The sequence below is a fragment of the Sus scrofa genome, chromosome 13 (genome assembly GCF_054392235.1).
Source record: "Sus scrofa isolate SSC_HxYL_T2T_F1_AM1 chromosome 13, Sscrofa_HxYL_maternal_Yorkshire_Landrace_v2.0, whole genome shotgun sequence".
NCBI classification, from domain to species: domain Eukaryota; kingdom Metazoa; phylum Chordata; class Mammalia; order Artiodactyla; family Suidae; genus Sus; species Sus scrofa.
This window is the reverse complement of record NC_139395.1, coordinates 210,258,150-210,286,135: the sequence shown is the minus strand read 5'-3', so window position 1 is coordinate 210,286,135 and position 27,986 is coordinate 210,258,150. Positions and strand designations below refer to the sequence as shown.

The 27,986-nt window shown below is 46.2% G+C and overlaps 1 protein-coding gene across 13 annotated transcripts in view; it reads left to right on the top strand.

Annotated features, from left to right (window-relative positions):
* TIAM1 (TIAM Rac1 associated GEF 1) overlaps positions 1–27,986 on the top strand; it is a 461,825-nt gene that overhangs the window by 291,651 nt on the left and 142,188 nt on the right. For all 13 annotated transcript variants that reach the window (XR_014825120.1, XR_014825122.1, XR_014825121.1 and 10 more), the window contains 2 exons: positions 10,385–11,358; positions 26,017–26,464. Coding sequence is in view for 10 of the 13 variants with exons in the window: in XM_084991933.1 (XP_084848059.1) it covers positions 10,396–11,358; positions 26,017–26,464 (1,411 nt within the window). In the remaining 3 variants the exon portion in view is untranslated. The remainder of the gene's footprint in view (positions 1–10,384; positions 11,359–26,016; positions 26,465–27,986) is intronic.

Sequence of the window (27,986 nt, the reverse complement as noted above, 5' to 3'; positions counted from 1 at the left end):
AAATTGGCACAACATTCTAAGTCAACTATACTGTAATTAAAAATAAAAATAGGAGTTCCCGTCGTGGCGCAGTGGTTAACGAATCCGACTAGGAACCATGAGGTTGCGGGTTCGGTCCCTGCCCTTGCTCAGTGGGTTAACGATCCGGCGTTGCCGTGAGCTGTGGTGTAGGTTGCAGACGCGGCTCGGATCCTGCATTGCTGTGCCTCTGGCGTAGGCCGGTGGCTACAGCTCCGATTCAACCTCTAGCCTGGGAACCTCCATATGCCGCGGGAGCGGCCCAAGAAATAGCAACAACAACAAAAGACAAAAAGACAAAAAAAAATAAATAAATAAAAAAAAAAAAATAATGAGTTAAGGTTTCGTCTAGTAACTTTGGAAAATACAAAAAAAAAGTGTAATTTTGAAAAAAATTCAAATTACCTGTAATCATCATATTTAGAATGAGCATTTAAAAATATTTTTAATCAGGTCTATATATTTATTCCTTTGTTCATTCATTCATTCTGTGTGAGAGAGAAAGAGAGAGAGAAAGAGAAAGAAAGTGAAATATTATTATCATCTTGAAAGTTTTTATCTTCTCAAAGCCACTCTCTTGGATGGGCATCTCAAATGTAACTTTTTACCTCCTGAGAATAAGAAGGATTTTGCTCCAGAGATGTTTGAGCCAAATAGTAGAATTGTCTTTTTGATTATCTACTCCTGAACCGCACAAGCCCTGGCAGGCTGACCCCCATGGGGAGCCTTCCTGTCCAGCTGAAGGGTGGGGCATTCTGCTGTCAGTTTGGAGTACTTGGTGAACTTCTGGTCTCATCTAGGGAATTAGAGGTCCTAAACCATGAAGATATCATAACTGCCTTTGTCCTGCAGGTGACAAGGTTCTTTCTCATTTCCCTTGTATCTGTAGTTACAAGAGTATTTTTCTTTGTTCTCCCTGCCCAGAGACTTTAATCATTCTGTTAACTAGAATGTTTTCTCATGCAGTACCGAGGAAAAACCTCGCATTCGTATGATTAAAAATGCAACTTATATGCTATGTCTTGGATCATGCAGGTTTGTGTTAACTTCTGTTCTATTTCATGTATAACAATTGATGTTCACTGTGATCGTGTATAGACATTGTAAGTAGTTCAATCTGTCATTTATTTCAAGAGGGTTTACCTTTACTCAGAAAGCACAGTTACACTAGCTGCTTTAAAAGTCTTTGGTAATTTCACCATCTGGGTCCCCTTGGGCTTGGCCTCTATTGATTGTCTTTACCCCTGAAAACTGGTTGGATGTTCCTGGTTCTTTGGAATGCATTGCGGACGCTTTGAGTATTATGTTGGGAGAATGTAGTTCCTGTGAAAATATTCCAGAGTATGTTGAATTTTCTCTCCCATCCGTCCTTTCTTCCTTCCTGCCTCCCTTCCTCCTCCCTACTTCCTTTCCTTCTTTCTTTCTCTCTCTCTCTGTCTTACCAGGCAAACAACCTTCCTAGGTTCAGGTGTCAACTTCGGTCTGACCTCTCATAGGTGGTGCACCTGATGTCAGTTCAGTTTTCAAAGCCTTTGCTCTGCTGCTGTGGATTTGTCCAACATGTGTGCCCCTAGGAGCTAGATTGGATGGTCGGCTATGGTTTATTCATAGTTCGGTTCTCAACACCTTTGCTGTCTTGCTTTAGGTCAATCCAAGCATGTGCTCCTGAGGGGTGAGCCTTGGGCTTGTGTAGGTTTACACACAGCATTAGATGGTTTGTTTCCTTCCGCTTCCTCTTCTCTGAGATGCCCTTCACTGTTTGGCTTGCAGGGACCACTGTTCTTGGTTTCTTTGGCCAGAATGACAGGGTGTGTCTCGGGTGTTTTTGCTGCCTGTGCTGCATCTGGACACACATACTCACCCTCCATGTGAGGCTGCAAGAGAATTTAGAATAATTAAAAACAAAAATGGCAAACTCACTCTTATTAGAGTGGCTTCTTCGTGTTTTGACTCCTGTCACCCATCCACTTGCTTTGGCTTACTCTTTGGAATCCTTGGGTGGTTGCTTTTTACTTTAGTCCAGAGTTTTTATTTTTTGTCTTTTTAGGACCGCACCCACAGCTTATGGAAGTTCCCAGGCTAGGGGTCCAATTGGAGCTGTAGCCGCCGGCCTACACCACAGCCACAGCAACGTGGGATCTGAGCAGGTGTCTGCGACCTACACCACAGCTCATGGCAATGCCAAATCCTTAACTCACTGACCGAGGCCAGGGATTGAACCCACGTCCTCATGGATACCAGTCAGATTCTTAATCTGCTCAGCCACAATGGGAACTCCAAATACTTATTCTCTCTCTCTTTTTTTTTTTGAGTTCACATCAGGCTGCAATTACAGCCTACTCTGGGCAACACAGTATCCTTAACCCACTGTACTGGGCCATGGATCGAACCTGTATCCCAATGCTCCAGAAATGCCACAGAGTGTTTTTTTTTAAATGCCACAGAGTCCAGAGGTTTTTTTTTTTTTTAAATGAATTTTATTGCATTTATAGTTGTACAGCCACCATTACAACCCAGTTTTATAGCATGTCCATCCCCAACCCCCAGTGCATCCCCCTACCCCCCAACCTGTCTCATTTGGAGATCATAAGTTTTTCAAAGTCTGTGAGTCAGTATCTGTTCTGCAAAGAAGTTCATTGTGTCCTTTTTTTAAAACGCCACATGTAAGTGATAGCGTATGATGTTGGTCTCTCACTGTCTGACTGGCTTCCCTTAGCATGATAATTTCTAGGTCCATCCATGTTGCTGCAAATGCCATTATTTCTTTCCTTTTAATGGCAGAGTAATATTCCATTGTGTTTTAAATTCCATTGTGTTAATCACTGGGAAAAGATTGGTTGTGGTGCATTTCAGTTTTGTTCACTCCTTTTTAAGACAGAAGCCCTGTCTATCCCTAGGTAATTAACTCTGCTTCTCTAGTTAATCTCACTTTGGACCATTGGTTTGTGTTGGTTTTGTATTTCCTTGATAATGTTATGTTAGGCAATGTCCAATACATATTTCTTTGTTATTTCCTAATTAGTCGAAAAGGAGGATTCAGAAACATTTCATGCTGAAGTCTCCTCACTTTTAAACAAAAATTTCACGTAACCAGAATCTTCCAGAGAGTGAAGGCTTTATTTTAACTTTTTATTTAAAAATAATTATACATTCACAGGAAATCGTGCACCGTAAATATACCCTTCGCCTAGTTTACCTTAATGGTTGCATCTGACATCATTACAGTAAACTACCAAAGCCAGTAATTTGATTTTTTTTTTCAATGTGTGAGAAAGTTCTACATCATTTTATCACGTAGGGCTTAGTAGGCTAATAAAGCTGTAAAAATAGTCCCTGGGAAAGGACCTTCCTGATGTCTATATGAATCATTCTAATGACTGTATTTGCTGATAGATTTCCTTAAGATACCTTGTAACTCTTTGGCTGTGTTTTCTTTTTAAAAATGTTTTCATTTTTAAAGGTTTTATTGAAGTATAGTTGATTTACAGGGTTGTGACCATTTCTGCTCTGCAACAGAGTGCTTCAGTTATACATGCACACACATCCATTCTTTTTCAGGGAGTTCCTGTCGTGGCGCAGTGGTTAACGAATCCGACTAGGAACCATGAGGTTGCGGGTTCGGTCCCTGCCCTTGCTCAGTGGGTCAACGATCCGGCGTTGCCGTGAGCTGTGGTGTAGGTTGCAGACATCGCTCGGATCCCGAGTTGCTGTGGCCCTGGCATAGGCTGGTGGTTACAGCTTCGATTTGACCCCTAGCCTGGGAACCTCCCATATGCCGCGGGAGCGGCCCAAGAAATGGCAAAAAGACAAAAAACAAACAAACCAAAAAAACATTCTTTTTCAGATTCTTTCTTCATATCACAAAATACTGGGTAGAGTGCTCCACAGCAGGTCCCTGTGGGCCAGTCATTCCATATACAATAGTGCGCATATACCCATCCCAAACCCCCAGACCATCCTCCCCCACCCTCCTTTGGCTGGTAACCATAAGTTTGTGCTCTGTGTCTGTGAGTCTGTTTCTACTCTGCCCTAAGTTCATTTGTATCCTTTTTTTAGATTCCACATATATGTGATATCACATGATGTTTGTCTTTCACTGTCTGACTAACCTCACTTAGTATGATAATCTCTAGGTCCATCCATGTTGCTGCAAATGGCATCATTTCATTCTTTTTTTTATGGCTGAGTAATATTCTGTTGTATATATGTACCCGATCTACTCTATCCATTTCTCAGTGGATGGACATGTAGGTTGCTTCCATGTCTTGGCTATTGTCCATAGGCTGCAGTGAACATTGGGGTGCATGTGTCTTTTGGAATTACGGTTTACTCCAGATAGATGCCCAGGAGTGGGATTGCTAAATCGTATGGTTGTTCTGTATTTCGTTTTCCAAGGAATCTCCACACTGCTTTCCATAGTGGCTGTACTAGTTTACATTCCAACCAACAGTGTAAGAGGGTTCCCTTTTCTCCACACCATCACCAGCATTTATTGTGTGTAGACTTTTTTGATGACAGCCATTCTGGGTGGTGTAAGGTGGTACCTCGTTGTGGTTTTGAGTTTCATTTCTCTAATAATTGGTGATGTTGAGCATCGTTTAATGTGCTTTCTGGCCATATGTCTGTCTTCATGGAGAAATATCTGTTTAGGTCTTCTGCTCGTTTTTTGATTGGGTTGTTTGTTTTTTTGATACTGAGCTGTGTGTTTCACGTGACAGGATATAAAGGAAGTTACTGTGATGACCTGCCAAGTTTAACTCATCATCGACAGAGAAAGATCGTGGTGTTGGGAAGAATGAGAGGGTCACACTCCTCTAGGGTCCTTGGTCTCTCGCCCTGGGACTCTCTAGGCTTTCCGACCTCTTCTCATCCTGCCACTGTGTCTCCCTGCCCCCATAGTCTCTGGGCCATCTCAGCCGCAACAGTTCTGCGCTGTCTACTTTGATGAGGAGGAGCGGTGCCCTTGCAATTCCGAGCCCCTTTCCTAAACCTCTGCATGGGATGGTTCCACAAAGAGGAGGAATGGTGGGGATTGAGCGCAAGAATTAAGTGGACTGAGACAGAAGCAAGGCCTTCGTCCTCTGCCCTGGTGACTGGAGGTGGGGGCGTGCCGTGGAGAAGGGCGACCCAAACCCCTCAACTCAGCTTCTGCATCACGATGATCCCACACCAGGGGTCTGGAATGGGGGACCCACACATGTCTGCAGGTGGAAGGGAACCCAGAGAGCAGCAGATGGACTGAAAACCAGTGTGTTTTCTAGGTATTCTGTTGTGGAAGAGCTGGCGTATTTAAGACCAACATGTGTTTCCTCTAGTTTCCCTTGTTCACTTCAGGTTTTTTTGTTTTTTTTTTTTTTTTCACATCTATTACTTTTCGTTCACATCTTTTTTTTTTTTTTTTCTTTTTTTCGGCAGCACCTGTGGCAAATGGACGTTCCTATGCCAGGGATTGAATCTGAGCCAGATCCTTAACCCACTGCACTGGGCCAGGAATCTTAACTGGTGCCTCCGCAGAGACAAGCCAGATCATTAACCCACTGCGCCACAGCGGGAACTCCTCATCTATTTTCTGTTGTGGTTGTATGAGTTTGAGTTTTTCTGTTCTAGATGAACGTTTATTTTCTCACTCATTCATTCAGGACTCTTCTCCTGAGCCCTTACTGCTTTTCAGGCCATGTTTTAGGCACTAAGGATGTGGCAATAAACAAGACTGGCCAACTTTTAGCTCCCTGACGCTTAGGTTCTAGTGGAGAAGGATACAGAATAAAAAAGATAAGTTAGCAAAATATATATATTTTTTTCGTTACAACTCTGATAAATGCTAAGGAGGGAAAAGGAAAACAGAGAAGAGGGGTAAGAAATGTTGAGTTCTGAATGTTTACCGTTTTGGATAGAGACACCAGGAAAGGCCTCTCCGAGAAGGTGACATTGGAGTCAAGGTCTGAACAAACTGGAAAGAGTGAGCCAAGTGTACTTGCTTGAAAGCTGGAGGGTTGCAGACAGAGGGATGAGCTTGAGCAAAGGCCCTGGGGCAGGCCAGGAAGCCAGATCTTAGACCGCTAGAAAGAAAGTCCAAGACTTGAGGTTTAAATTTGGAGAGTTGTTGGAGTTCCTCTTTTGGCTCAGCGGGTTAAGTACCCGACTGGTATCCATGAGGATGCAGGTTTGATCCCTGGCCTTGCTCGGGTTACAGATCCGACATTCACACAAGCTATGGCCTAGGTTGCAGATGTGGCTTGGATCTGGCTTTGCTACGGCTGTGGTGTAGGCCAGCAGTTGCAGCTCCAATTTGACCCCTAGCCTGGGAACTTTCATATGCCACAGGTGTGGTGTGAAAAAGAAAAATTGAGAAAAAAAAAAAGGAGCATTGTTCCTATGTTACAAGAGCCACTGCCTCCTGCTTAATACCCCTCCCACTAACTACCTCCAGAAAATACAAATATATGTGTGTGTGTGTGTGTGTGTATATCTATACATCTATATATCTGAATCAGTTTAATATATATATATGAATATATCTGAACTTATTGCTTTGAAGTATACTTGCTACTAGTAAAAATGAAGATTCCCTTTCTTGATACACACACACACACACACACACACACACACACACATATGTATATCTTTACGCTCAGATATATATATATATATATATATATATATATCTGAATCCGTTTACTAAACACCAGAAACCAGTGCAGCATTATAAATCAAGTATCCTTCAATAAAATACATTTTTGAAAAATGATAAGCATTAATAAGTAGAAAAGAACAGGTGGGAAATGAAGAGGATGGGAGTAGCTGGCATTTTACACTTGTATGTGAAAAGGACCAAGACTTTCTAAGCACCAGGGTTCTGGGGGTTGCCTGTGGGACATGAGTTGTTCCTGAAAGGGGATGTCGCGTCTGTTGTATGCAATGAGCAATTTTGATTTTTCACGCTCATCCTGCTGTATGGCACTGGGAACTCTGTCTAGTCCCTTATGATGGAGCATGATAATGTGAGAAAAAAGAACCTATACATGTATGTGTGACTGGGTCACCTTGCTGGACAGCAGGAAATGGACAGAACACTGTAAACCAGCTATAATGGAAAAAATAAAAATCATTATAACTTTTCATGCTTTATGTTAGTTCAGGCTCTCTCACCTGACCCCACATGAGCCTTCTTGGTTCTCAGTAATGTTTGGGGCAAAGCTTTCAAATGAAGCAGTGTTACCGCAGTCCCTATAAATGTTTTTTTTTTTTTTTCCCCTCCTAATTGGAGTTATTTCAAACTTTCTGTGGACTCTGCTGAGATCATCCCCCGAGAATTTCTCTGGGTAGGATTTAAGAGATTTGGCATTCACTCCTCAATTCTAGTTCTGAAGATAAAAATGGCTTCTTTCCTACCTTGGCTGGCTACAAAGAAGCTTGCTACTAAACATGCTATTAATATAACAGAGTGATGCATAGGCTGCTGTAAGTCTTTAAGATTGGGGCTATTTCCTTTAGGAAACCTCTCCGGAGGCTTTTAACTTGATTCGTTTTCTGTTGGCAGAAATAATCGTAAATCCAGAAGTTGGTTGTTGAGACTATGTCAATTTCTATTTGCAAACTTTTGATATCTATGGTAGAGGAGGGTACACTCTGGCGGAACGGAGGTGACAGTTTTGCCTTTCTTCGCCTCAGTTTTTATCACCATCATCCTCTCCCCTCTTTTAAATTTTAAATCTATGTGTTCTTAAAGTGGGACTGTGGCTGACACTTGTTCCGAGCTTTTAATTATTTATTGGCAAAACATAGAGGTCGCAGTAAATTTCTTCCTTGTTTCCTTCTGGTGTCTTTCATTTTTTGTTTATCATATGCCTTCCCTGGCCAGAATAGCAGTTTATTGAGTGTGGAGGATGCGTGTCTTTTGTCCTCTGTTGTATTCTTAGTATATGTTGTATCCAGGTATCTTAATGTATACTTAAAAAAAGGTCAAGAACTCTGAGAAACAGGTCATGACCCTTGGTGTTACTTAGGTGCTTGCAAAAATGTAGCCCAAGATATTTTTAAGAATGCAAGTTACAGGAAGTTGGTATTATGGCTCAGTGGTAAGGAACCCAACTGGGATCCATGAGGACGCAGGTTCAATCCCTGGTCACGCTCAGTGGGTTAAGGCTCCGATGTTGCCGTGAGCTGTGGCATAGTTCTCGGATGCAGCGCAGCTCATGTGTTGCTGTGGCTGTGGTACAGGCTGGCAGCTGCAGCTGCGATTGGACCTCTAGCCAGGGAACTTCCATATGCCACAGGTGCGACGCTAAAAAGAAAGCAAACAAACAAAAAATTGAGGTAACGTAAATGATCAGGCATCGACAGTAGATCTTTTCACTTTCCTACACTGAGTTGTTTCTGTGTTTTTTTTTTTCTTTTTCTTTTCCTTGCCTCTTCAAGATGCCAGCCAGAGAGGCGTGAACTTATTGCTTTGACGTGTACTTGCTCCTAGTAAAAATGAGGATTCGCTTTCTTGGAAACTTTATGCTCAGAATCACATGATGGGTGACCTGGTAGGCAATGTTCCAGTGTGGGAACAGCTTAACATCTGGAGTCTGTATGTGTCACCTCTGAACTCATCGGAACATTCGATGGAGGTTTTTCCCTTCCTGTTGCCACGAATTTCATTTTAGTAAAGATGTACTTGCAGGCGTTTAAGCAACCTTTGAGACTGAGCATGGGATCATAGAATGGTTCCCGATCAGTGTGAAGGTTTATTATATTGCAGGGTGTTTCAAACTGAGTGGAACGGTTGCAGTCAATTTCTTCCTTGTTTCCCTCTGGTGTCTTTCACTTTTTTGTTGATCGTATGCCTTCCCTGGCCAGAATATCGGTTTATGGGGAATGTGTGTCTTTTGTCCTCTGTTGCCTCTGTGGCTTCTAGAACACGGTAAATGCTCAGTATACATCTTCTGAATGAATGGCTCTGTAGGTGGTCGAAAGGACCAGCTTAGAGATGTTTCCAGCTACTCTGGTTTATTCTTCTTTCCTTTCTGGCCATTTTCATGTGTGTCTGAAGTGTATATGATGTGAATCGTCCAGAGAAACCTCATTGCAGAGCAAGGAGAATAAAGCTAAATAGATTCACACTTGTCGAGCTTTGAGGATTTCCTTTTTTCTTTTTCTTTCTTTCTTTCTTTTTTTTTTCTTTGTAGGACTCACTCGTGACATGTGAAGTTCCCAGGCTAGGGGTTAAATCAGAGCTGCAGCTGCCAGCCTGTGCTGTAGCCATAGCCATAGCCATATCCTCGCCAGATCTGAGCTGCATCTTCAATCTACATCAAAGGTTGAGGCAACACCAGATCCTTTAACCCACTGAGCGAGGCCAGGGATTGAACCCACATCCTCAAGGATAGTAGTTGGAGTCTTAACCTGCTGAGCCACAATGGGAACTCCCACACTTTGAGGATTTTCTGCTTCCCACTGTGGGTAACGGTCCTCAGATCAGTGAGAGACACTGGGAAAGTGTTCAAGAGGGACTTGAATTAACCTGGGTAGCCCCAAAAGGCTGAATCACACTTAGTGATTTCATCATGTGAATTTCTGTTCGCAGGGGCACTCTGTACCAGATTAATGTTCTCAGATTGGATTTGCTCCCAGAAATAAACCCATTAGTTTGCTGCTAAGCGGGGAGCGGGGGGGTTTCTAATTTTTTTGCGCATTTCCACCCGCCCACTTCACACCCCCTTGCCCGAACCCCCAAATCAGGGTTTGTCAGAATGCTGTGGAATTAAAGGTAAAAGCCCCTTCACTTCCTGACTTTGATTTAGGAAGAGTTGGACTTACATCTTGAGTGTTTCCATCTTTGATTGATTCTGACGTGTACATGGAGTCAGAATGAGACAGAAAACCATTCACTGGGCGGGAGAGAGGTTATCAAATGCTCCTCTGAATTTTGCATGGTTTTTGGAAATGTGTAATTTCAAATAGAAAGCTACTCACCTGGCACACACCTTGGTTTGTCCTTTGTTAGAGTTTTCACTTTATGGATAGGAGTAGAGAGTTACGTACACAACCACTGAGTTTCAGAAGGAAGACAAGGATTGCCAGCTCTGTGAAAGCCACAGTGTGGCATGCCCAGTGGCCAGCTACTGCTGAACAAAGGGTAATTCTCTAATGATCTTATTTATGCTCTTCTTTCACATCTCCGCATGAGTAATCTCAGTAGATGATGTTCATTTTCACCTGCTACCACGCAGGTGTCCAAGTACCTTTCAGGTGCATATAGGTGCGATGATACCTGCCAGGCTGTCTGCCCTCCCTGTGTGCTGAACTCTTTCTGTTAACTGCCGGTACCCACTGATGACTCAGTGATCCCCCCCCCCTTTTTTTTCTTCTTTTGCTACAGACCATAAAACCATGGGAAACGCAGAAAGTCAAAATGTAGTGCATGAGTTTTACGGCGAAAAGCATGCCAGCCTGGGGCGCAAGCACACATCGCGCTCTCTGCGCCTGTCGCACAAGGCGCGGCGGAGCAGGCACGCCTCCTCGGGGAAGGTGATCCACCGGAACTCCGAAGTGAGCACCCGCTCCAGCAGCACCCCCAGCATCCCTCAGTCCCTGGCCGAAAATGGCCTGGAGCCCTTCTCCCAGGAAGGCACCCTCGAGGACTTCGGGAGCCCTATTTGGGTGGACCGAGTGGATATGGGCTTGAGACCCGTGTCTTATACCGATTCTTCCGTCACTCCCAGCGTAGACAGCAGCATCGTCCTCACCGCAGCCTCTGTGCAGAGCATGCCAGACTCGGAGGAGAGCAGGCTTTACGGGGATGACGCTACGTATTTGGCGGAGGGAGGCAGGAGGCAGCATTCCTATACATCCAATGGGCCCACTTTCATGGAGACGGCGAGCTTTAAGAAGAAACGCTCCAAATCTGCAGACATCTGGCGGGAGGACAGCCTGGAATTCTCACTCTCTGATCTGAGCCAAGAACATTTAACAAGCAACGAAGAAATCTTGGGTTCCGCGGAAGAGAAAGACTGCGAGGAGGCTCGGGGGATGGAAGCCCGGGCGAGTCCGCGGCAGCTCAGTACCTGTCAACGTGCCAATTCGCTGGGGGACTTGTACGCTCAGAAAAACTCTGGGGTGACGGCAAACGGGGGGCCGAGGAGCAAATTTGCAGGCTATTGTCGGAATTTGGTGTCTGATATTCCCGATCTTGCAAACCATAAGATGCCACCAGCTGCTGCTACAGAGGCTCTTCCGTACAGTAATTATAACACACTTCCCTGTAGGAAATCTCACTGTCTTTCTGAAGGTGCCACCAACCCACAAATTAGCCATAGCAACAGCATGCAAGGCAGAAGAGCAAAAACAGCTCAGGTAAAGTGCCAGAAATCTGTTTCACTCTTTTGGAAATGATGCATGACTAGAAGTGCATGGTTTTGCTCTTATAGGAGTCCCGGCTTTTAGCGGGATTTTGACCCGGTTTGTCGGGTGGGCGCTGCCGCCGATGCGGCTTCTCTGAAGATGTCTCTTTTCCGCTTTGCCCCCTCTTAGAGTTCTGTGGTTGAGGGGTGGGGATGAAGGGGATAGTGTGTGTGTGTGTGTGTGTGTGTGGGTGATGTGATAGGAGTGGGAATAAAGCTGATAAGTTCATCCTGGGAAACCGCTCCAGCTCAGCTCTTCATCTTGCTTATCCTGAGCTTCCTGTCTAACGCGGTCCTCCCCGTGGACAGACGGGGATGGTGGGGTGTGGACTCTTGGAGCCTATGTCTTGGGCGCCACAGGTGGGAAGAGGTTAGTGGGCAGCTTGTTGGAGGAGGCCTTTTTGATTCCAGGCGGGCTCTGGTCACTTGTCAGCTTCGCTCAGGGGCTGGCAGGCTTCCTGCCTAACCAGGAGCCATTTCAATTTCCTGTTCCTTGCGATGCTGGCCAGCCCTCTCTCTGGAGGGAGGTGTTGCGGAAGGAATAACACGGGTGGGTTCCAGTTGCTGCTTTGCAGCCAACTCGTTTCTGACCTTGAGCAAACCCTGACTTCTAGCTGCTCTTCTGAGCAGCGAGGTAAACATGCTTGACGTACCTGCTTTGGGGGTCTAGGGCCTGAGAGAGTCGGTGTGAAATCATTTTTCAAAGATTCTAAATGTGTCTTGCTAATGAAAGGAGGATCCATTCCCTTAGTTAGTAAGGGTAATGAACGTGAGGATAATTACCTGTCAGGTCAGCCGGCCGATGCCTCAGTCCTTGGCTGGTCCTGCTGGTCCCTGGAGCAGAGTTCCAGGAGTCCTGGCTTGAGTTGAGGATGGGTTGGTCATTTGCAGGATGCTGGTTCAGATCAGGAATCCACATTGGGCCCATTTGCCTTCCAAGGTAAAACAGCCGCCAGGGTGACCCGTGAACCCCGCTGAGGTCAGCTGGAAAACAACAGGTGTGCCCTGACCTGGCCAGCAGGGGATGGTGCCAGTCCAATGGGTATTTTGAGGTTAAAATCTCTTGGGAAGGGTGTCTAAATACAAGGCAGATGGTGGAGAACCTGGGGGACAGGGCACAGAAAACTGGCCCTAGATGCTCTGTGTTCCTGCCCAAGAACAGGATTGTTGGTTTTATTGTTTTGTTTTGTTTTTTTTACTTTTCAAGATCTCTGGTTTCTAATTTTATTTTGGAATTTTAATTTCTCATATACAAGTCATCTCAGGATACTTTTTTTTTTTAAACTGCTCTAGACTTCTATATAAGAGTCATCAGAATTTACTCTATATTCCTCTGCGTTTATATAGGTTAAAGGAGTCTGTGTCTGACCTTCTCTATTTTTTTTTAAATATTTTTAATTGTGGTGAATGCACACATAACACTTCCCCTCTTGAGCATTTTGATGTCTATAGTTGAGTGGTATTAAGTACATTCCCATTTTTGTGCAACTGTCACCACCTTTTGTCTTCAGAACTCTTTTCATCTTGTAGAACTGAATTTCTGCTCCCATGAGACAGTAGCCCTTCATAATCCTTTTTCTCCAGCCCTGGCAACCACCATTCTACTTTCTGTCTCAATGAATTTGATGCTAAAGCCCTCATATAAGTGGACTCATGTAGAATCATGCAGTCTTTTTGTGCCTGGCTTATGTCACTTAGCTTAGTGTCCTCAAGGTTCATGTATTATAGCCTGTGTCAGAATTTCCTTCCTTTTTTTATTTTTCTTTTTAAAGGCTGACTAATATTCCACTGTATGTATGCAGCTCCCCTCCCCTTCAATTCCCCTATTAGAGGACAGGTTTTGCTGATGGGTCCAAGCCAGGTATCCTGGCTCCACCTCTTCTCACTTGAGTAACTTGGGGGCAAAATTTTTAAGTCCGTTGAAGCCTTAATTGCTTCATCGGTCAATGGGGATAATAAAGTGTTTTGAGAAAGTGGAAGGTGAAGGCCAGTACTTGATAGAAGCTGCCAGTAAGGGACCATCTATTAGTTGTTGTAATTTTCATTATTATTCGTGATGTTGTGTGAGTGGAGGACCCAAGGTAGTTTGGTGTTTATTTCAAATTTCATGTCTTAGAGACAAAATCGTTGAAAAGCCTGATTCTGAGGTTTGAGAAGGTGAGCGTGAATCTTGCACTACTTGAATTTTCACCCATCTTTTTTCTGAAGCGAGATTATAATGATAGAAATGACTGAACAACCCCCCTGTGGTCCTTCTGCCACCCCTGTGTGGGCTCCTCCTGCACTGGCCACTTGGCAGGTCAGGCTGCAGGTGAGACAGGTGGCCCATGAAAGGGGCACCTGACAGTCACTATAGACTCTGTCCTGAATACATCGCCAAAAAGGCATTCTAGACCTGCTCCTTACTGACCGCTGACCTTGGACCAGTCACTCCATCACCAGCTCCTTCTCTGGCCGGAGGGATGGACCCCAGCCTCTGACAGGGCCATTGGGAGAACCGAATGGGCTTCCACGCATGGAAGCCTTTTGCCGAGTCTAGGAAGTGAGTGGAGGTATTATTTTTGTATCGGCTTTACGTGTTGAGTGAGGATCTTTAATGACTTGAAACAAACCCCGGAATTATGCACAACACTATCCATCCACCCACGCTTCCTAGTCTAAGTTTGGCGTGTTCATCCAACGCGATTTCTTGAGAACCCACTATGTTCCAAAGCGTGTATTTTAAGAGGCAGTGGGCGTGGAGGCTTCCTTGAAAAGAAGTCCGGTTTTCCTTTATTTTGTTGTTGTTGGTAAAAGTTTCTGACCCAGGGGGCCCCTCTCCAGTGAGTTTGGATCCTAGACGTTAAGGTCTCCTCATCTGCCCTCGCCATGTCATTGCATCTGTATAATCGTCCTGTCAGCACGTTTACTCCCCAGAAAAGCGTTCCTGGCAGGCATCTGGCCCAAGGGCATGATCTCTGCGCCTGGGAGACAGTCTGTTTTATCCGAAGTAACATGAACAACATCTTTCTTATTTGAAAATGATCCAAAAGAGGCTTCTGGAACGTTCATCCAGGTTTTTTTTTTATTTGTTCAGTAGTTGGATCTGTTACTGGAACAGGAAGGCATCGGAGTTGACATGCAGGTTTTCCAAAGTGACACATTTTCTGTGTCTAACACACAGTAAGCGCTGAGGAATTATCTTTGTTGAATTCAGTGTTTTTGAGTGTGTGTGTGCACACGTGCGCGTGTGTGTGTGTGTGTGCATCGTGCCTAAAATTTTATTGTGTGAGTCAACCTCGTGCTTCTCTGTGGGGAGGGTTTGCTCATGCTGCTTAACGCTGAGGTTGCTTGTACTGACTTCTCTGAAGTCCCAAGTAGACTGCCGCTTGATTTCATGGATACCTCCTGGGTTTTTTTGGCTTGAACTTGACTTTCTTGGCATTTGCATGGTTCATGGACAGAGCAGGGGGCAGCCTAGTGTCATGCAGAGCAGAACTTCAGAAGTCTAGTAGGTCTGAGCTGGCAGGTTTGAACCCTGTGACCTGTTGCCTGGACGGACCTGGATCGTAGGGCCTTTTCAGCAAGGCTAATGTGAGGGTCCCATGTGGGGACGAACGTAAAACTCGCGGCATAGTATCGCACGTGATGGATGCTCCATAAATCATGGTCATTAGTTGTAATGGTAAACGTTGGCTTTTTTGGGGGGGCTGCACTCGTGACCTGTGGAAGTTCCTGGGCCAAGGATTGAACCCACACCGCAGCAGAGACCTGAGCCACAGCAGTGAGCGCTCTGGACCTTTAACGACTAGGCCACCAGGGGACTCCTGGCTTAATATTCTAGAGTTCAGCTCTTTCTTCCATGTCTCTAAGACCATTAGTGGGTGAGGTGCAGAGAGAAAATGGCCATTGAATGGTTCTCTGTTTCAAAGGGATGCTTTGGCTTGGAGCTCTTGTGAGGAGAGCTTCATTCGTCCACTTGGGAGATGAAGGAATGTGAGCAGCTGCAAGGAGAGTGTCTCTGGGGGCCACTGCCTTGGGAGGGTGACAGGGGGCCTCCCTTGGAGCTCCTCACGGGGATGTCGCGCTGATGGTCAGGTGTGTGTGCCGGTCCAGTGTCTGCCACTCTAGTAGGGAGTGGGCTGGAGGGAAGGCAGAGCTCCCCACCAGAGCCTCTGGCCCCTGAGGGCCCTGGGGGGACTCATTTCTGCCTGATTTCGAGTTGCTAACCCAGCCATCATCTCTCTCTCCAACCCCATCACTTTTTAGGGGAGGAAGCTGATCTAAGGAGATGAGGCGACAAGGTCTTGCAACTGGATTAAAATCCAGGTCTCCTGGCCCACAGAGGCTGTTCTTCAGAAGCAAACCCATACCACTCTGCCTCACCAGGCTCAAAGAGGTGTCAGCTCATGGGCCCTTAGGTTTTAACATCAACCCCCCCAATTCTGGTATAGAAGCTAAAAAGAGGGGTGGGCTGAAAAGAAAATAGTCATGGCCCCTTAGTGGGACCTGAAACAGTGGTTCCTGAGACAAATGACCGAAGACAACTTTAGGGGGAGACAGCCTTGATTTGATGACTTTCTTGCTTGGTGATTTCAGCAAGACAAAGGGAGTAACATGATGAGAAGGAGATCTCGAGTTCATATAAGGATTGCGTTGATTTTGTTGTTGTTGTTGTTGCTTTTTAGGGTCGCACTTGCAGCATACAGAAGTTCCCAGGTTAGGGGTTGAATTGGAGCTGCAGCTGCCAGCCTGTGCCACAGCCACAGCAACCCTGGATCTGAGCCACATCTGTGACCTACACCATAGCTCATAGCAATGCTGAATCCTTAACCCAGTGAGCGGGGCCAGGGATTGAACCTGCATCCTCATGGTTCCTAGTCGGGTTTGTTACCTCTGCGCTACAACGGGAACTCCAAGATTGTGTTGATTTTTAAATTTTTGTTTTGTTTTACTCATAGCTTAAACGGCTCAAGGAGTAAGTATGTTCCCTGAGCTGAGAATTGACATCACAGCCAAAAGATTTTTTTTTTTTTTTTTGTCTTTTGTTGTTGTTGCTATCTCTTGGGCCGCTTCCGCGGCATATGGAGGTTCTCAGGCTAGGGGTTGAATCGGAGCTGTAGCCACCGGCCTACACCAGAGCCACAGCAACGCGGGATCCGAGCCGCGTCTGCAACCTACACCACAGCTCACGGCAACGCCGGATCGTTAACCCACTGAGCAAGGGCAGGGACCGAACCCGCGACCTCATGGTTCCTAGTCGGATTCGTTAACCACTGCACCACGACGGGAACTCCACAGCCAAGAGATTTTTAACCTTTGGCCTCAGATCCCTTTGAGAGTCAGATGAAAGATTTGGATCTTTTAGGATCAATACAGGGACCACCCTTCTGCATATCCTGTCAGGGGATCCATGGTTCCTCTAAGGTCCGTCAAGCAGCTTCTGGTTATTCTTCATGAAATAATATATTTTCATATCTAAATCCATTAAAAAAACCACCTCTCTTTCTTGCCTTCTCCTGTTCGATGCTTCTTGTTTGCTTTCCTTTTGGTCGTTCTTTTTCTGGCACGTAAGTTAAGCAGTGAGATATTTATTTTGAAAAATGGCCCATCCGTTTTCAGCATGAATGTCCATCTCCCTTGCCAAGAGCTTCTTTTGGGGGAGTGGGCGGATGAGTAGGTAGCTGAGAGATGGCTTATATTAGCGGTGCTCAGACTCCTTTTTACACTTAAAAAGAGTCACAGATGCCAAAGGGCTTCTGTTCATGTGTGTTATGGCTGTAAATATTTATCACGTTAGAAGTTGAAACAGAAATATAAAAAAATACTTGTTAATTCATTTTAAAAATAGCAGTAGGAGTTCCCACTTTAGCACAATGGGTTCATGATCTGGCTTGTCTCTGTGGTATTACTGGTTCCATCCCTGGCCCAGTGCAGTGTGGGTTAAGGCTCTGTTGTAGCTTTGGCTTGGATTTGATCCCTGGCCCGGGAATTTCCATATACTGCAAGTGCACCAAAAAAGGTGGTAAAAATAGCAGCAATAAACCCATTACATGTTCACCTAAATAACTTTATTTTTAAAATCCTTAGGAGTTCCCTGGTGGCTCAGTGGGCTAAGGACCTGGCATTGTCACCGCCGTGGCTCTGGTTGCTGCTGTGGTGCAGGTTTGATCCCTGCCCCGGGAACTTCTACATCCTGTGGGTGCGACAAAAAAAAAAAACCCACTTCATTTTCCAATATTAAAAAAAAAAAAAAAAGAGTGAGAAGAAGGGTATTGTTTTGTGTTTTTGCAAATCTCTACAATTTCTGGCTTAACAGAAGATGCTAGATTTTCATATCTGCTTCTGCGTTCAGTCTTGCAATAGGCTGTTTTGGTTAGACTATATGAAGAAAACCTAGCTTCAGACAGGTAGCTGGAAAGGGCTTTAGGGGCCCCCTGAAATTATTTCAGGAGCCCTGGTCCACACTTGGAGAGGTGCTTATTGAGGCTGTCATGGGTTGGGGAAGATCACAGTCTTAGTTCATCTCTTGAGTTGAGGAGAATCTGTGTGTCCCTCGACATAAATTGTGTCCCCTAATAATGTGTGACCCCTGGTTTCCTGGCATGACTGAGGAGGATAAAGGGCTGGGATCAGGGGCCTGGAGTCCTCCCAGCCAGCCTGCCGTGTAGCCCCAGAGCATCCCCACAGGGCCCAGGGCAGAATGTAGGAAAAAACACCCCCCACCCCCAGCCCCGTCCCGGGCTTTTCGGTATGCCATTGGGGCCCAGTTTGCTTTGAACTTCCCCTTGACGGAATATCTAGTTCAGGTCATAAAACAGCCCAATACGTCTTTCTCACTTTCTCTCCTTTTAAAAAGATGAAAGAAAAATCCATGTAAATGAACTTGGGTTGTCTCCATAAAAGACATCATAAACCTGGATGGCTGGAGGATTGCAAAAGCAAGCTGTACAGTTAAGATTCATTCGTGACTTCAGCTGGAGTTGAGCCTGAACTGAGCCTGGAAATGACTAGACCTTTAAATCAAACTAAAATGGATTCCATGAGAGACGGCGTTCTTGTTTTGAGAGGAGGGTGCAAAACGAACAGCAGTTAAGTTGTTCAGCAGTGTTTTTGTTTGAAGTGCCTACGCCATGCCAGGCACTATTCCTGGTGCTTGGGATGCATCAAAAAAAGATCCCTGAGCTCCTGGAGCTAGTTGGGGTGAGGTTGGGGTGTGTCTGCAAAAAACAATTAACCTAACATGTACATGACATGCTGTGGGCAAAAGAGAGCAAGGTGAGAAAGATCTGGTGGCCGGGGGAGAAGGGGTGGCAGTTCTGGATCAGGGGTCAGGACTGCCCCCTGGAGAAGTCAGACCTGGGTAGGGATATGAAGGGGAGACGGGGGTTGGGCATTGATTTGGAGGGTGGGCGTGTGCCCTGCATGTTTGCAAAAGAACAGAGAAGGAGGAGGGACTGGAGCAGAGCTGGGGTGGGAAAGGGGATGCTGCAGAGAAGTTGCTTAGGGAGTGGAGGAGGGAAGGAGAAGGCTTCTACCTGCGGAAACGAGGGACTTGAACTGAGCCTTGAAGGCTAAGTATTCCGGGAACAAGAGGGATGGACGCTCGCGCTGGCATGCGTTCTTCCCTTTCCCTGGTGGCCACGTGCATCCAAAGATGCAGGGCTAAGGCTGGACGTTGGTAGAGGCCCTTGATTGACAGTTTCAGGAGCCTATCTCCTTGCTCCTGGGAGACTTAATGCAGCGGTGGTGGGCAGGATGGATGGATGGAAGGCAGGCAATTAGAAGAGAGAGTTTGTGGCTAAACCAGGGATGTGGCACTAGGAAAAGAAGTAGAAGGACTGGAGATATGATATATCCTGAGAGGGTGGGGTGGGGAGGGGAAGGGTGATGACAAGATTCGAGGCACACACAGAGAAAAACAGGTGCCGGGGTTCCCTGGTGGTCCAGGGGCGCTTTCACGGCTGCAGCCGAGGTTCAATCCCTGGGCTGGGAACTGAGATCCCATGTCAAGCCGCTGCACGCCTCGGCCAAAAGAAGGGGAGGAAAAAAACACACAGATGAAAGGAGAGAAGATGATTCATTCATAGACACAGGGCTCCCTCCAGTCTGGAGTCACCTGAAGCAACCAACATTTCAAGCACTTGCCAACTTTCTTCTGCGTCCCTTTTTAGGCAGCAGTAAGAATTTCAGTTCCTCAGTTGTAGCTGAGAGAAATTTTTTGAGTCACTCCCGTTGGCAGTCATTAGAGAGGATGGGACTGGGTGTTGGAAACTTAAAAGGGCATGGAGATTTTGCCTTGGGGAAGGAGGAAGAGGGAAATCGAGCCGGTCTTTAGAAATGCCTCAAAGGGAGCTGGGCATGTATAAAGGATCTAATAGTGGGAGGCCCAGGAAGCCAGATTTACAAGCTTTCGAATCAAAAATTCAAAAAGGCACCGGACATTTGTGTAGAGGGGCAGGGGGAGGGGGTAACCTTACAGTGATGCAAAACCAATACTGCAATATTTCTATAAATCAAGAATGGCAATTATGGAGTCCCCACTGTGGCGCCGTGGGTTAAGAATCTGACAGTTGCCAAGTTAAGAATCCTGCAATGGCTCTGGTTGCTGCGGAGGCTCGGGTTCGATCCCTGGCCGGGCACAGTGGGTTAAAGAATCCTGCAATTGCTACAGCTACAGCTCAGAGTCAGTCCCTGGCCCGGGAACGTACATATGCCATGGGTGTGGCCATTAAAAAAAAGAAAGAATGGCAATTATTAGGAACAGTGTCTAGCAGTTACTCACCACATAGAAAACATCATTTTCCTAGTTTATTGTGCAGTTTTGTGAATATGAAAATAATTCAGAGGGACTGCGTTGGCTGACACCAGCCATGGTCTGCTTCTTCGTTTTTCCCATGAGACTTTGTTTTTCCCCAAGTTCCTCAGCAGGGCCCTCCTTTCCATGTTGGTGCAAAACAGTAGTAAGTGTGGACCCTGTGGTCACACAGTGTCCTCTTCTTGGGCTGAGGATGGACTTAATTATAGTTAACATGCTTGTTTAGGGCATGGTTCTAGAAACTTGTGTGAAGTCAATTTCACTTCTTGCAGGATGTCTTACAGAGTAGATATTCTTGCTGACCCATTACACAGGTCAGGCAACTGAGGCACAGATCGGTTCCAAGTAACTCACCTAGAAATAATATTTGCTATACTGAGATTACCAAGGGCGGGTATACTTAGAGTATATTGAATACACCAAGGAGAGAACATTAAAACCAGAGACGGTGTTCCTGGGTATGTGTTGGGGGAGGGGGGGTACTTAGATTTGGGGAATAAGAAGATGATCAACCATAGGGGGACTATTTTAAAATTTAATAAGGCAGAATTGTTCTAAGCCAAGGCTTCTGCCGGTCAGAATCTCCTCCCTGCACCTGAAATTCAGTGATCTTTCCTCTGCTGTGTTTACCTTCCCTCTACAGGTGTATGAAAACCAAGCTGGGTTCATCAGGGACATTAAATAAAGGGACCAATATCACCATTTATAATTGCATTTGACTTAAAAGTACAAGTGGTCCATTCATCCTTCTAGGCCCCGACTTGTCCCAGCGACCTTGAACTTGGTGGCTAATTGCCTTTTCGGAATTGTGTTCACACATCCTTAGCACAGCCAACCTCTCCCTTAGAATATTTGAGTCCCCTGTGGAAACAACTCGAACCATGCCACAATGTGTCATTAGCCTACATTCATACTGGGTGACCCTCCAGTTTTCAAGGCAGTGAAAGCAGGCTTTGGATTTGCTTCTTGCTTCCTCCACTTTAGGACCAAAGTGCATTTCAGCATTTGTTGCCCAGCTAAAATGACTGCGAAAACTCTTGCCTAGCAGCTGTTGGATGTTTGGGGCCACAGCTGGCCACTTGTACATCCAATAGCAAAGTGCATATGTTCCCGCTGGGAAACTGCCAGTGGAATGGAAACTGGTGAGTGCTCTAAAAATCTAGCTTGGGGGGATTTGTCCAAGACGAGCAGCATTTAAGAGCCTCTGTATTCCATGAATGTTGTTTATAATCGGAAGCCTCTCAATGGAGCAGTTCTAACGTGGAGAGTTTGTTTTTGAGCCGTTTTCAGGAAATCGCTGAGCAGATCATGCACCATGTTGGGAGTTACTTCTCTGACTAGCTAGAATCTTATCCTTGCCCTTGATCTCCTCTGACTTTTGGGTTAAATTTCAGTATTTGGTTAAATATGCTAGGACCCATCATATGCTTAGATGTCTAACTAGGTCGGAAGGGACATACTTTGCCTTTGCCATAAAGGCTGCTGGGCTCCCGTGGGACTCTTCCTTGGGCTTGATGGTCTGCACTTCTTGCTGCTGGAAGAGTGGGGAGGTTCACAGGCAGGGACTTTAGAATATGAGGAGAATCAGGTTTCTCGGGTGTGAAGTATCCTCAAGATGGACGTGGGTAGGAGGAGGAGCCCTTCGGAAAGATGCACCAGGAATGTTTGCATCGCAGTGATGCCGTCTTTCTTCTGAGCTGTCGCAAACCACAGGACAGTGGTATGCTTCCTGGCATTTGGAAGGATGGATGGGCATTGGGTTTGCAGACTCAGAGTGGTTTTTCTAGAGCCTCCATGTCAGTGTCTCTGGCTTTGGTTTGTCCTAGAGATTCTGAGACCTCTAAACTTTGTAATTCTCGTGTGGCCCTTGGACATCTGGATAAAACAGCCCTGCAATAGATGGCTTTTTCCCACACTGATGTTGGAGAAGGCTGGTGTAGGGGACGTGGAGTCCCGCTGACTCTTCAAGTGTTGAGTAATGCCTCTGGCTCAGTGGACAATCGTTTCCCATGAGGCTAGAGCAAGGACTCCTGGGTATTTGGGACATCCCAAGCTTCATGACCAAATAGAGGCTGGGTGTGGGCAGTCAGCCTCTGTCTCCCGACAGGCTGGGTCACATATCAGTTGAGGGGGATGTGTACCACTGAGCCTGCTTAACCACTTGTGGAGACAAGGTGGAGCCGATGGTGGCTCATAGATGGGGAGCATTCCTCAGCAGTTACGCTCCCAAAGTGTGCCATCTCAGCTGGGGCAAGGCCGCCTCTTACCTGGAGGGATCACCTCTTTGCTCAGTTTAGGGGCTGTCCGAGAGTTGAGCACACACAACCTGGGCCATTACAAGGTGGTAGCATCAGTTGGCATGAGCACATGATCAAGTCTGACAAAGAGGTGAGTGTCTATGGCAGCCTTAACTCTTAGTTTCAGTAGTCACATCAGGGCATTCTGTAAAGGGGTTCATGGTTTGTGGGGACGCAGTAGACTGTGTAGAGGTGTGCCTCTCTGGTCTTTGCCTGTCTTTCCCTCGTCTTCTTTCATCTCCTCCTTCCCCTTTCTGTCCCTTTTGGGTTTGAGCCCTTTGCCAGGAAAGTCAAGGCCATGGATGAACAGTCACTCTGTTTGTTGGGTAAACCTACCAGAGGCATGGCTGGTAAACAAAGGGGAAGGCATGGAGCTGACTGTTGAGATGGGATCCGATCAAGTGCTGCCTGCAGCTGAGCCATGAGGCCGTCTTGTGAGAGTGGACAAGGTAGATGGAACTTCCAACCTCCAATATGGCGCCCATGAGGCTTGTGACTTTCTGAGCCTCAGCATCCCTGTGCGTTAATGATAGGATGGTTTTGCAAGGTTCCTTTCTGTCGTAGCGCTCTGGGGGTTGCAAAATGCCTGGAGTCAATGCTCTCCTTCTTGGTTCTGAAGTCTTTCTCTTCTGAATGAGGGAGGTTACCTTTGTAGCCTGCGTTTCCCTGTCTTAGAGAGAAGCAGCTCATCTTTTTTCATTTTTGAGGCGAGTTTATAGCTGATTTTGTCACTTCTTCCAGAGGAGGGCTGAGATATGCAAATGAATCCCAGAGTTGGGGGAAAGGCACGCTGACTCCTCATCTCCCACCATCCATGGTTATCTTGAATAATTAGTGATGGCCAATCACTGATTGTCTTTTATCAAAAGAGAATGGTTAATGTCCTTGCCGAGGAGAAATGCGAGTTGATAATGTGAGTTGATAATCTCCAGTTCACACAGAGGGTTTTTGCCTCTTGGATCTGGGTCCTTGATGACTTTTTATGGCAGGAAATAGGCAGAACAGCAGATGGCAAAGTAATGGGACTGCTCATCACGGGGTCAGCGTCAGAGCCACGTCCAAGGTTTCTTTCACCCTCTAAAGTCCCTCTAAGTCCCGGGGACCTAAACGTCATTGGAAAGGAGTTGGTCCTTAGAGCCTTGCTTAACCATTTCCTGCTACCACCTCCCTTATTACCTCTTCCTTCTTATTTCTTCTGTTTTCTTTTTTAAAAAGCAGCTTGTAATTTTAGAACCGCTTTAGAATGACATAAACGTTGCAAAGAGAGTAGAGAGAGGTTCCTGTATATCCCGCGCCCAGTTAACCTTGAGTGCCTGGCTGAAGTGGTATTTGCCAGGTTTGTCCACTGTCCAGTTACTGTTTTTCTGCCCTTTTCACACTTGTGCTCCTTGTTTTGGGTTTTTTGGAAGGTGTACAATGTGGTGATTTAATATATGTCTGTATTGTGAAATGATTACCCCAATCGAGTTAAGTAACGCATCTGTGGCTCACGTAATTACCCTTTTCCTTCCTTCTTGCTTTTTTTCATTCTTTCTTTTTCTCTCTCTTTTTTCTTTCTTCCTTCTTTTCTTTTTCTTTCTTTCTTTCTCTTCTTTCCTTCCTCTTTCTTTCTCTCTCCTTTCTTTCTTTTTCCTTTTCTTTCTTTCTCTTTCTTTCTTTTTTTTTCTTTCTTCCTTTCTTTCTTTCTCCTTCCTTCCTTCTTCCTTCCTTCTCCCTCCCTTTCTTTATCTTTTTCTCCCTTTCTCTTTTTTCTTTCTTTTTTCTCCCTTCCCCCCTCCCTCCATCCGTTCCATCCCTCCCCAGTTGCAATCTACTCTCCTAGCAAATTTCAGGTACGTAGTTCAGTGTAATTACTAGACCCGTCATGCTGTATATTGAATCCCCAGGACTTATTCACCTTAGAACGGAGGGTTTGTACGTTTTGACCAATGTCTCCCTGTCTTCCCCGTCCCTAGTGTCTGGCAAACAGCCTTCTACTCTTTGGTTCTATGAATTTAAACATGTTGACATTCCACGTAGAAGTGAATCACACAGTGTTTGTCTTTCTGTCTCCTTTGCTGGTTTTCCTATCTGGCTCTGCCCGTCTTAGGATCTGTTCATGATGAAAGTGAACTCTGAGGGCCCCAGCTTGGAACTGACGGAGGGAGATGGGCAGCGATGAGGGCACAGCACCTGTGCGGGCCCCGCGCAGGGCCGTGGGAGTCTGTGGCTTAGTTCATGCTGCCCCATCGCGTCCCAGCAAAGACTTGAGCGCACAGCAGTCGTGTATGTGGCGATCGGAATATCCTGTTAGTTTTTACGTTTTCAAATCATCATTAACTCTTTATGAGTTAAAGGCTCAAAAAGTGGTTAAGCCCCCAAACCCCCTAATACTTTTCGACTTCGTCCCTATGTCAGACTCACGTTCCCATTCTTTCCCCCTGAGAAAAACCAGTCGAATATCTCATCCCCCTCCCCCGACTGTTGAGCTGTCAGGTCCAGGAGTGCTGTCATTACGTTCCCATATTATGACCATTATTTAATTATTGTTTATGGAAATGCCTTTAGCACTTCCGAGCGATTAAGATTCTGATTGAAGAATCTTTCTGTGTCCTGGAAATGTCCAGCACCAGAACATTTGCGCAGCACTTTGGAAATTCCAAATGTTTTTAAACTGGGAATTGACCCCCCCCCCCCAGCATCTTGGCAGTTGCCCCAAGCTGTCACTTGGCCCCGGGGGCAGTGCGTAGCTTGCTTTGGGCTCCTAGCATCCCGGCTTTGAAAGGACAAGGTAATTGGAGAGCCTGCCTCGGAGCTGTGGGCCCCACAGACTTATTTAGCTCCATGTGGAGCAAGAGGCTGCTTGTTTTCAAGAAGTGAAGCTGATTGGAGCTTGAGAACTCTGCCCTGCTCCTGGGCTGTGGGTCCTTGCTGGGTGAGTGGGTGAGGTGCTGTACTAGCTATCTTGTTAGTCACCAGGTCATAAAATAAGCTCCTCTAACTGGGACCTTTATTTAAAAAAACAAAAAAGGATCAGCTGTAAAGACCTCGTTATCCATTGGAACATCAGAACCCCCTGCCTCCGGAACAACTAACTAATCAGCCTGCAGAATTTCCCGGAGCTCCAGGCAGACTGATGAGGGTGAGGGCACCGAGCTTGCTCTGCAGGGTGGTGGGAGAATCTCAGAGCTGATGTGCCAATTACTTAATTATCTAAGTCAGATAATGATAAGGTCTTTGAAACATGCCTTGCTTTTTTTTTTTTTTTTTTTTTTTCTTTTTAAAAATGTTTCTTGAACATTCCAAATCGTTTGCATTCATGCTGGGTCGGCTTAATGGTTTTCTGGAGCGGCTCTGCAGGCAAGTTGGGTTTGTTCGGGTCAGGGGGCTGAGGAGTAATTGGTCCAGGAGGGGTCGGCAGCAGTGATGCTCTGTGGGTCGCCTGCAGCGACACACCCCTGGCTGGCTGGACAGGAGCGCCTGGCTAACTTCCCTACGTGATGCATGTCTTTCTTTTTTCCCCCTGTCTGCTCTCAAGGATGTTAACGTGGGCGAGGGTAGCGAGTTTGCCGACAGTGGGATCGAAGGGGCCACCACTGACACGGACCTCCTGTCCAGGCGATCCAATGCCACCAACTCCAGCTACTCGCCCCCCACCGGCCGCGCTTTTGTGGGCAGTGACAGCGGCAGCAGCTCCACCGGGGATGCGGCCCGCCAGGGGGTGTATGAGAACTTCCGCCGGGAGCTGGAGATGAGCACCACCAACAGCGAGAGCCTGGAGGAGGCCGGCTCTGCGCACAGCGACGAGCAGAGCAGCGGGACCCTGAGCTCCCCTGGGCAGTCCGACATCCTGCTCACGGCCACCCAGGGCACTGTGCGCAAGGCCGGAGCCCTGGCTGTCAAGAACTTCCTGGTGCACAAGAAGAACAAGAAGGTGGAGTCGGCCACCCGGAGGAAGTGGAAGCACTACTGGGTGTCCTTGAAAGGTAAGAAAGGGAGCATCCTTCTTGGCAGTGCTGATGACGCCCTCTCCTTTGTGGTGCACCTGTGCAGGTGTTTTTTAATTACCTGGAATTTCTGTTTCATGCTAATTTCAAAAAAAAAAGTGTTATTTTACCGTGGTAAGAATACTTATCATGAGGAGTTCCCTCTGCGGAGCAACAGGATCTGCCGTGTCTCTGGAACACTGGGATGCAAGTTCGATCCCTGGCCCAGCCCAGTGGGTTAAAGGATCTGGCATTGCAGCAGGGGTGGTGTAGGTTGCAGCTGCGGCTCAGATCTGATCCCTGGCCAGGGTGGCCAAAAAAGGCAAAACAAAGCAATGACAAAAGACGTAGTTCCCATGGTGGCTCAATAGAAACGGATCTGCCTAGCATGCATGAGGATGCAGGTTCGATTCCTGGCCTCACTTAGGGGGTTAAGGATCCTGCGGTGCCGTGAACTGTGGTATAGGTCGCAGACTGAGTTGTGGCTGTGGCATAGGCTGTCAGCTGTAGCTCCAATTGGACCCCTACCCTGGGAACAGCAACAAAGAAAACAAACAAAAAGAACAACTTACGGTGAGATCTACCCTCTTACCACATTTTTAAGGGGTGCATGAGAGTACACGGTGGAAGGGCACATCTCTAGATGGTAATTATCTTACTTAACTGAGCCCTTATGTCCCGTGATTCGTCAGTCCCCGTTTCCCTTTCCTACCAATGTTGTTTTATTTTCTTAACTTTTTCACAGTTAAGCTATTGGAGCCTCTTGTGTCTTGTTTTCCCATATGTACAGCTGGTTCTGATGACAGTTTCAAAACTTGAGTTCCAAAAAAAAAAATTTTTGGAATCATTCAAACAAATGTGCCTCCCGAACCGACTTGTTTTGGGAGGGGAAATCACTAGTTTGAATCCTAGGAAATTGCCACTTGGGGTGTAAAAAAAAAAAAAATGGCAAGACTATTGCTAATTTCATAGGGTTCAGTCCACTGCTTAATGAAATTGCCTGCACCATCATATGTTTCTGAAAAGTTACTGCTTTACAGTCACTCTTTAAAATATTTGTGTGTGTGTGTGTAGCTATTTACAAGCATGTGTGTATCCCTACCTTTTCATTAAGTAAGCATAATACTTTTCTGTGTTGCTCTTTATTCCTGTTGTGCGTACATTTCAGAAGTATGTATGTGTATTTTTGCACATGTATGGGTATGTCTTGGTAGCATGAAAATTGTAACACATTTGTCAGCTGTCTTAAAGAGAACACCACTTCTCAAGCCTACTTGGAATCTTGGACATAAGCTGGATTTGAAGCAGGGTTAGTATATGGTGAGAAAGGTTTGATAGGTTAATAGGCACAAAGTTCAGGTCCAGGAGGAAGCACCCTGGGCTTACCTGGTGTGATGCCCCCATGACACCATCTGATACTGGTCTTTCACCAGCCAGGGCTGGTGTGGAACATCTGAACCTGGAGGCACAGAACAGCCTTGAGCAGTGATGTGTGGGCCAACCCCCCAGGGACAGGCAGGGC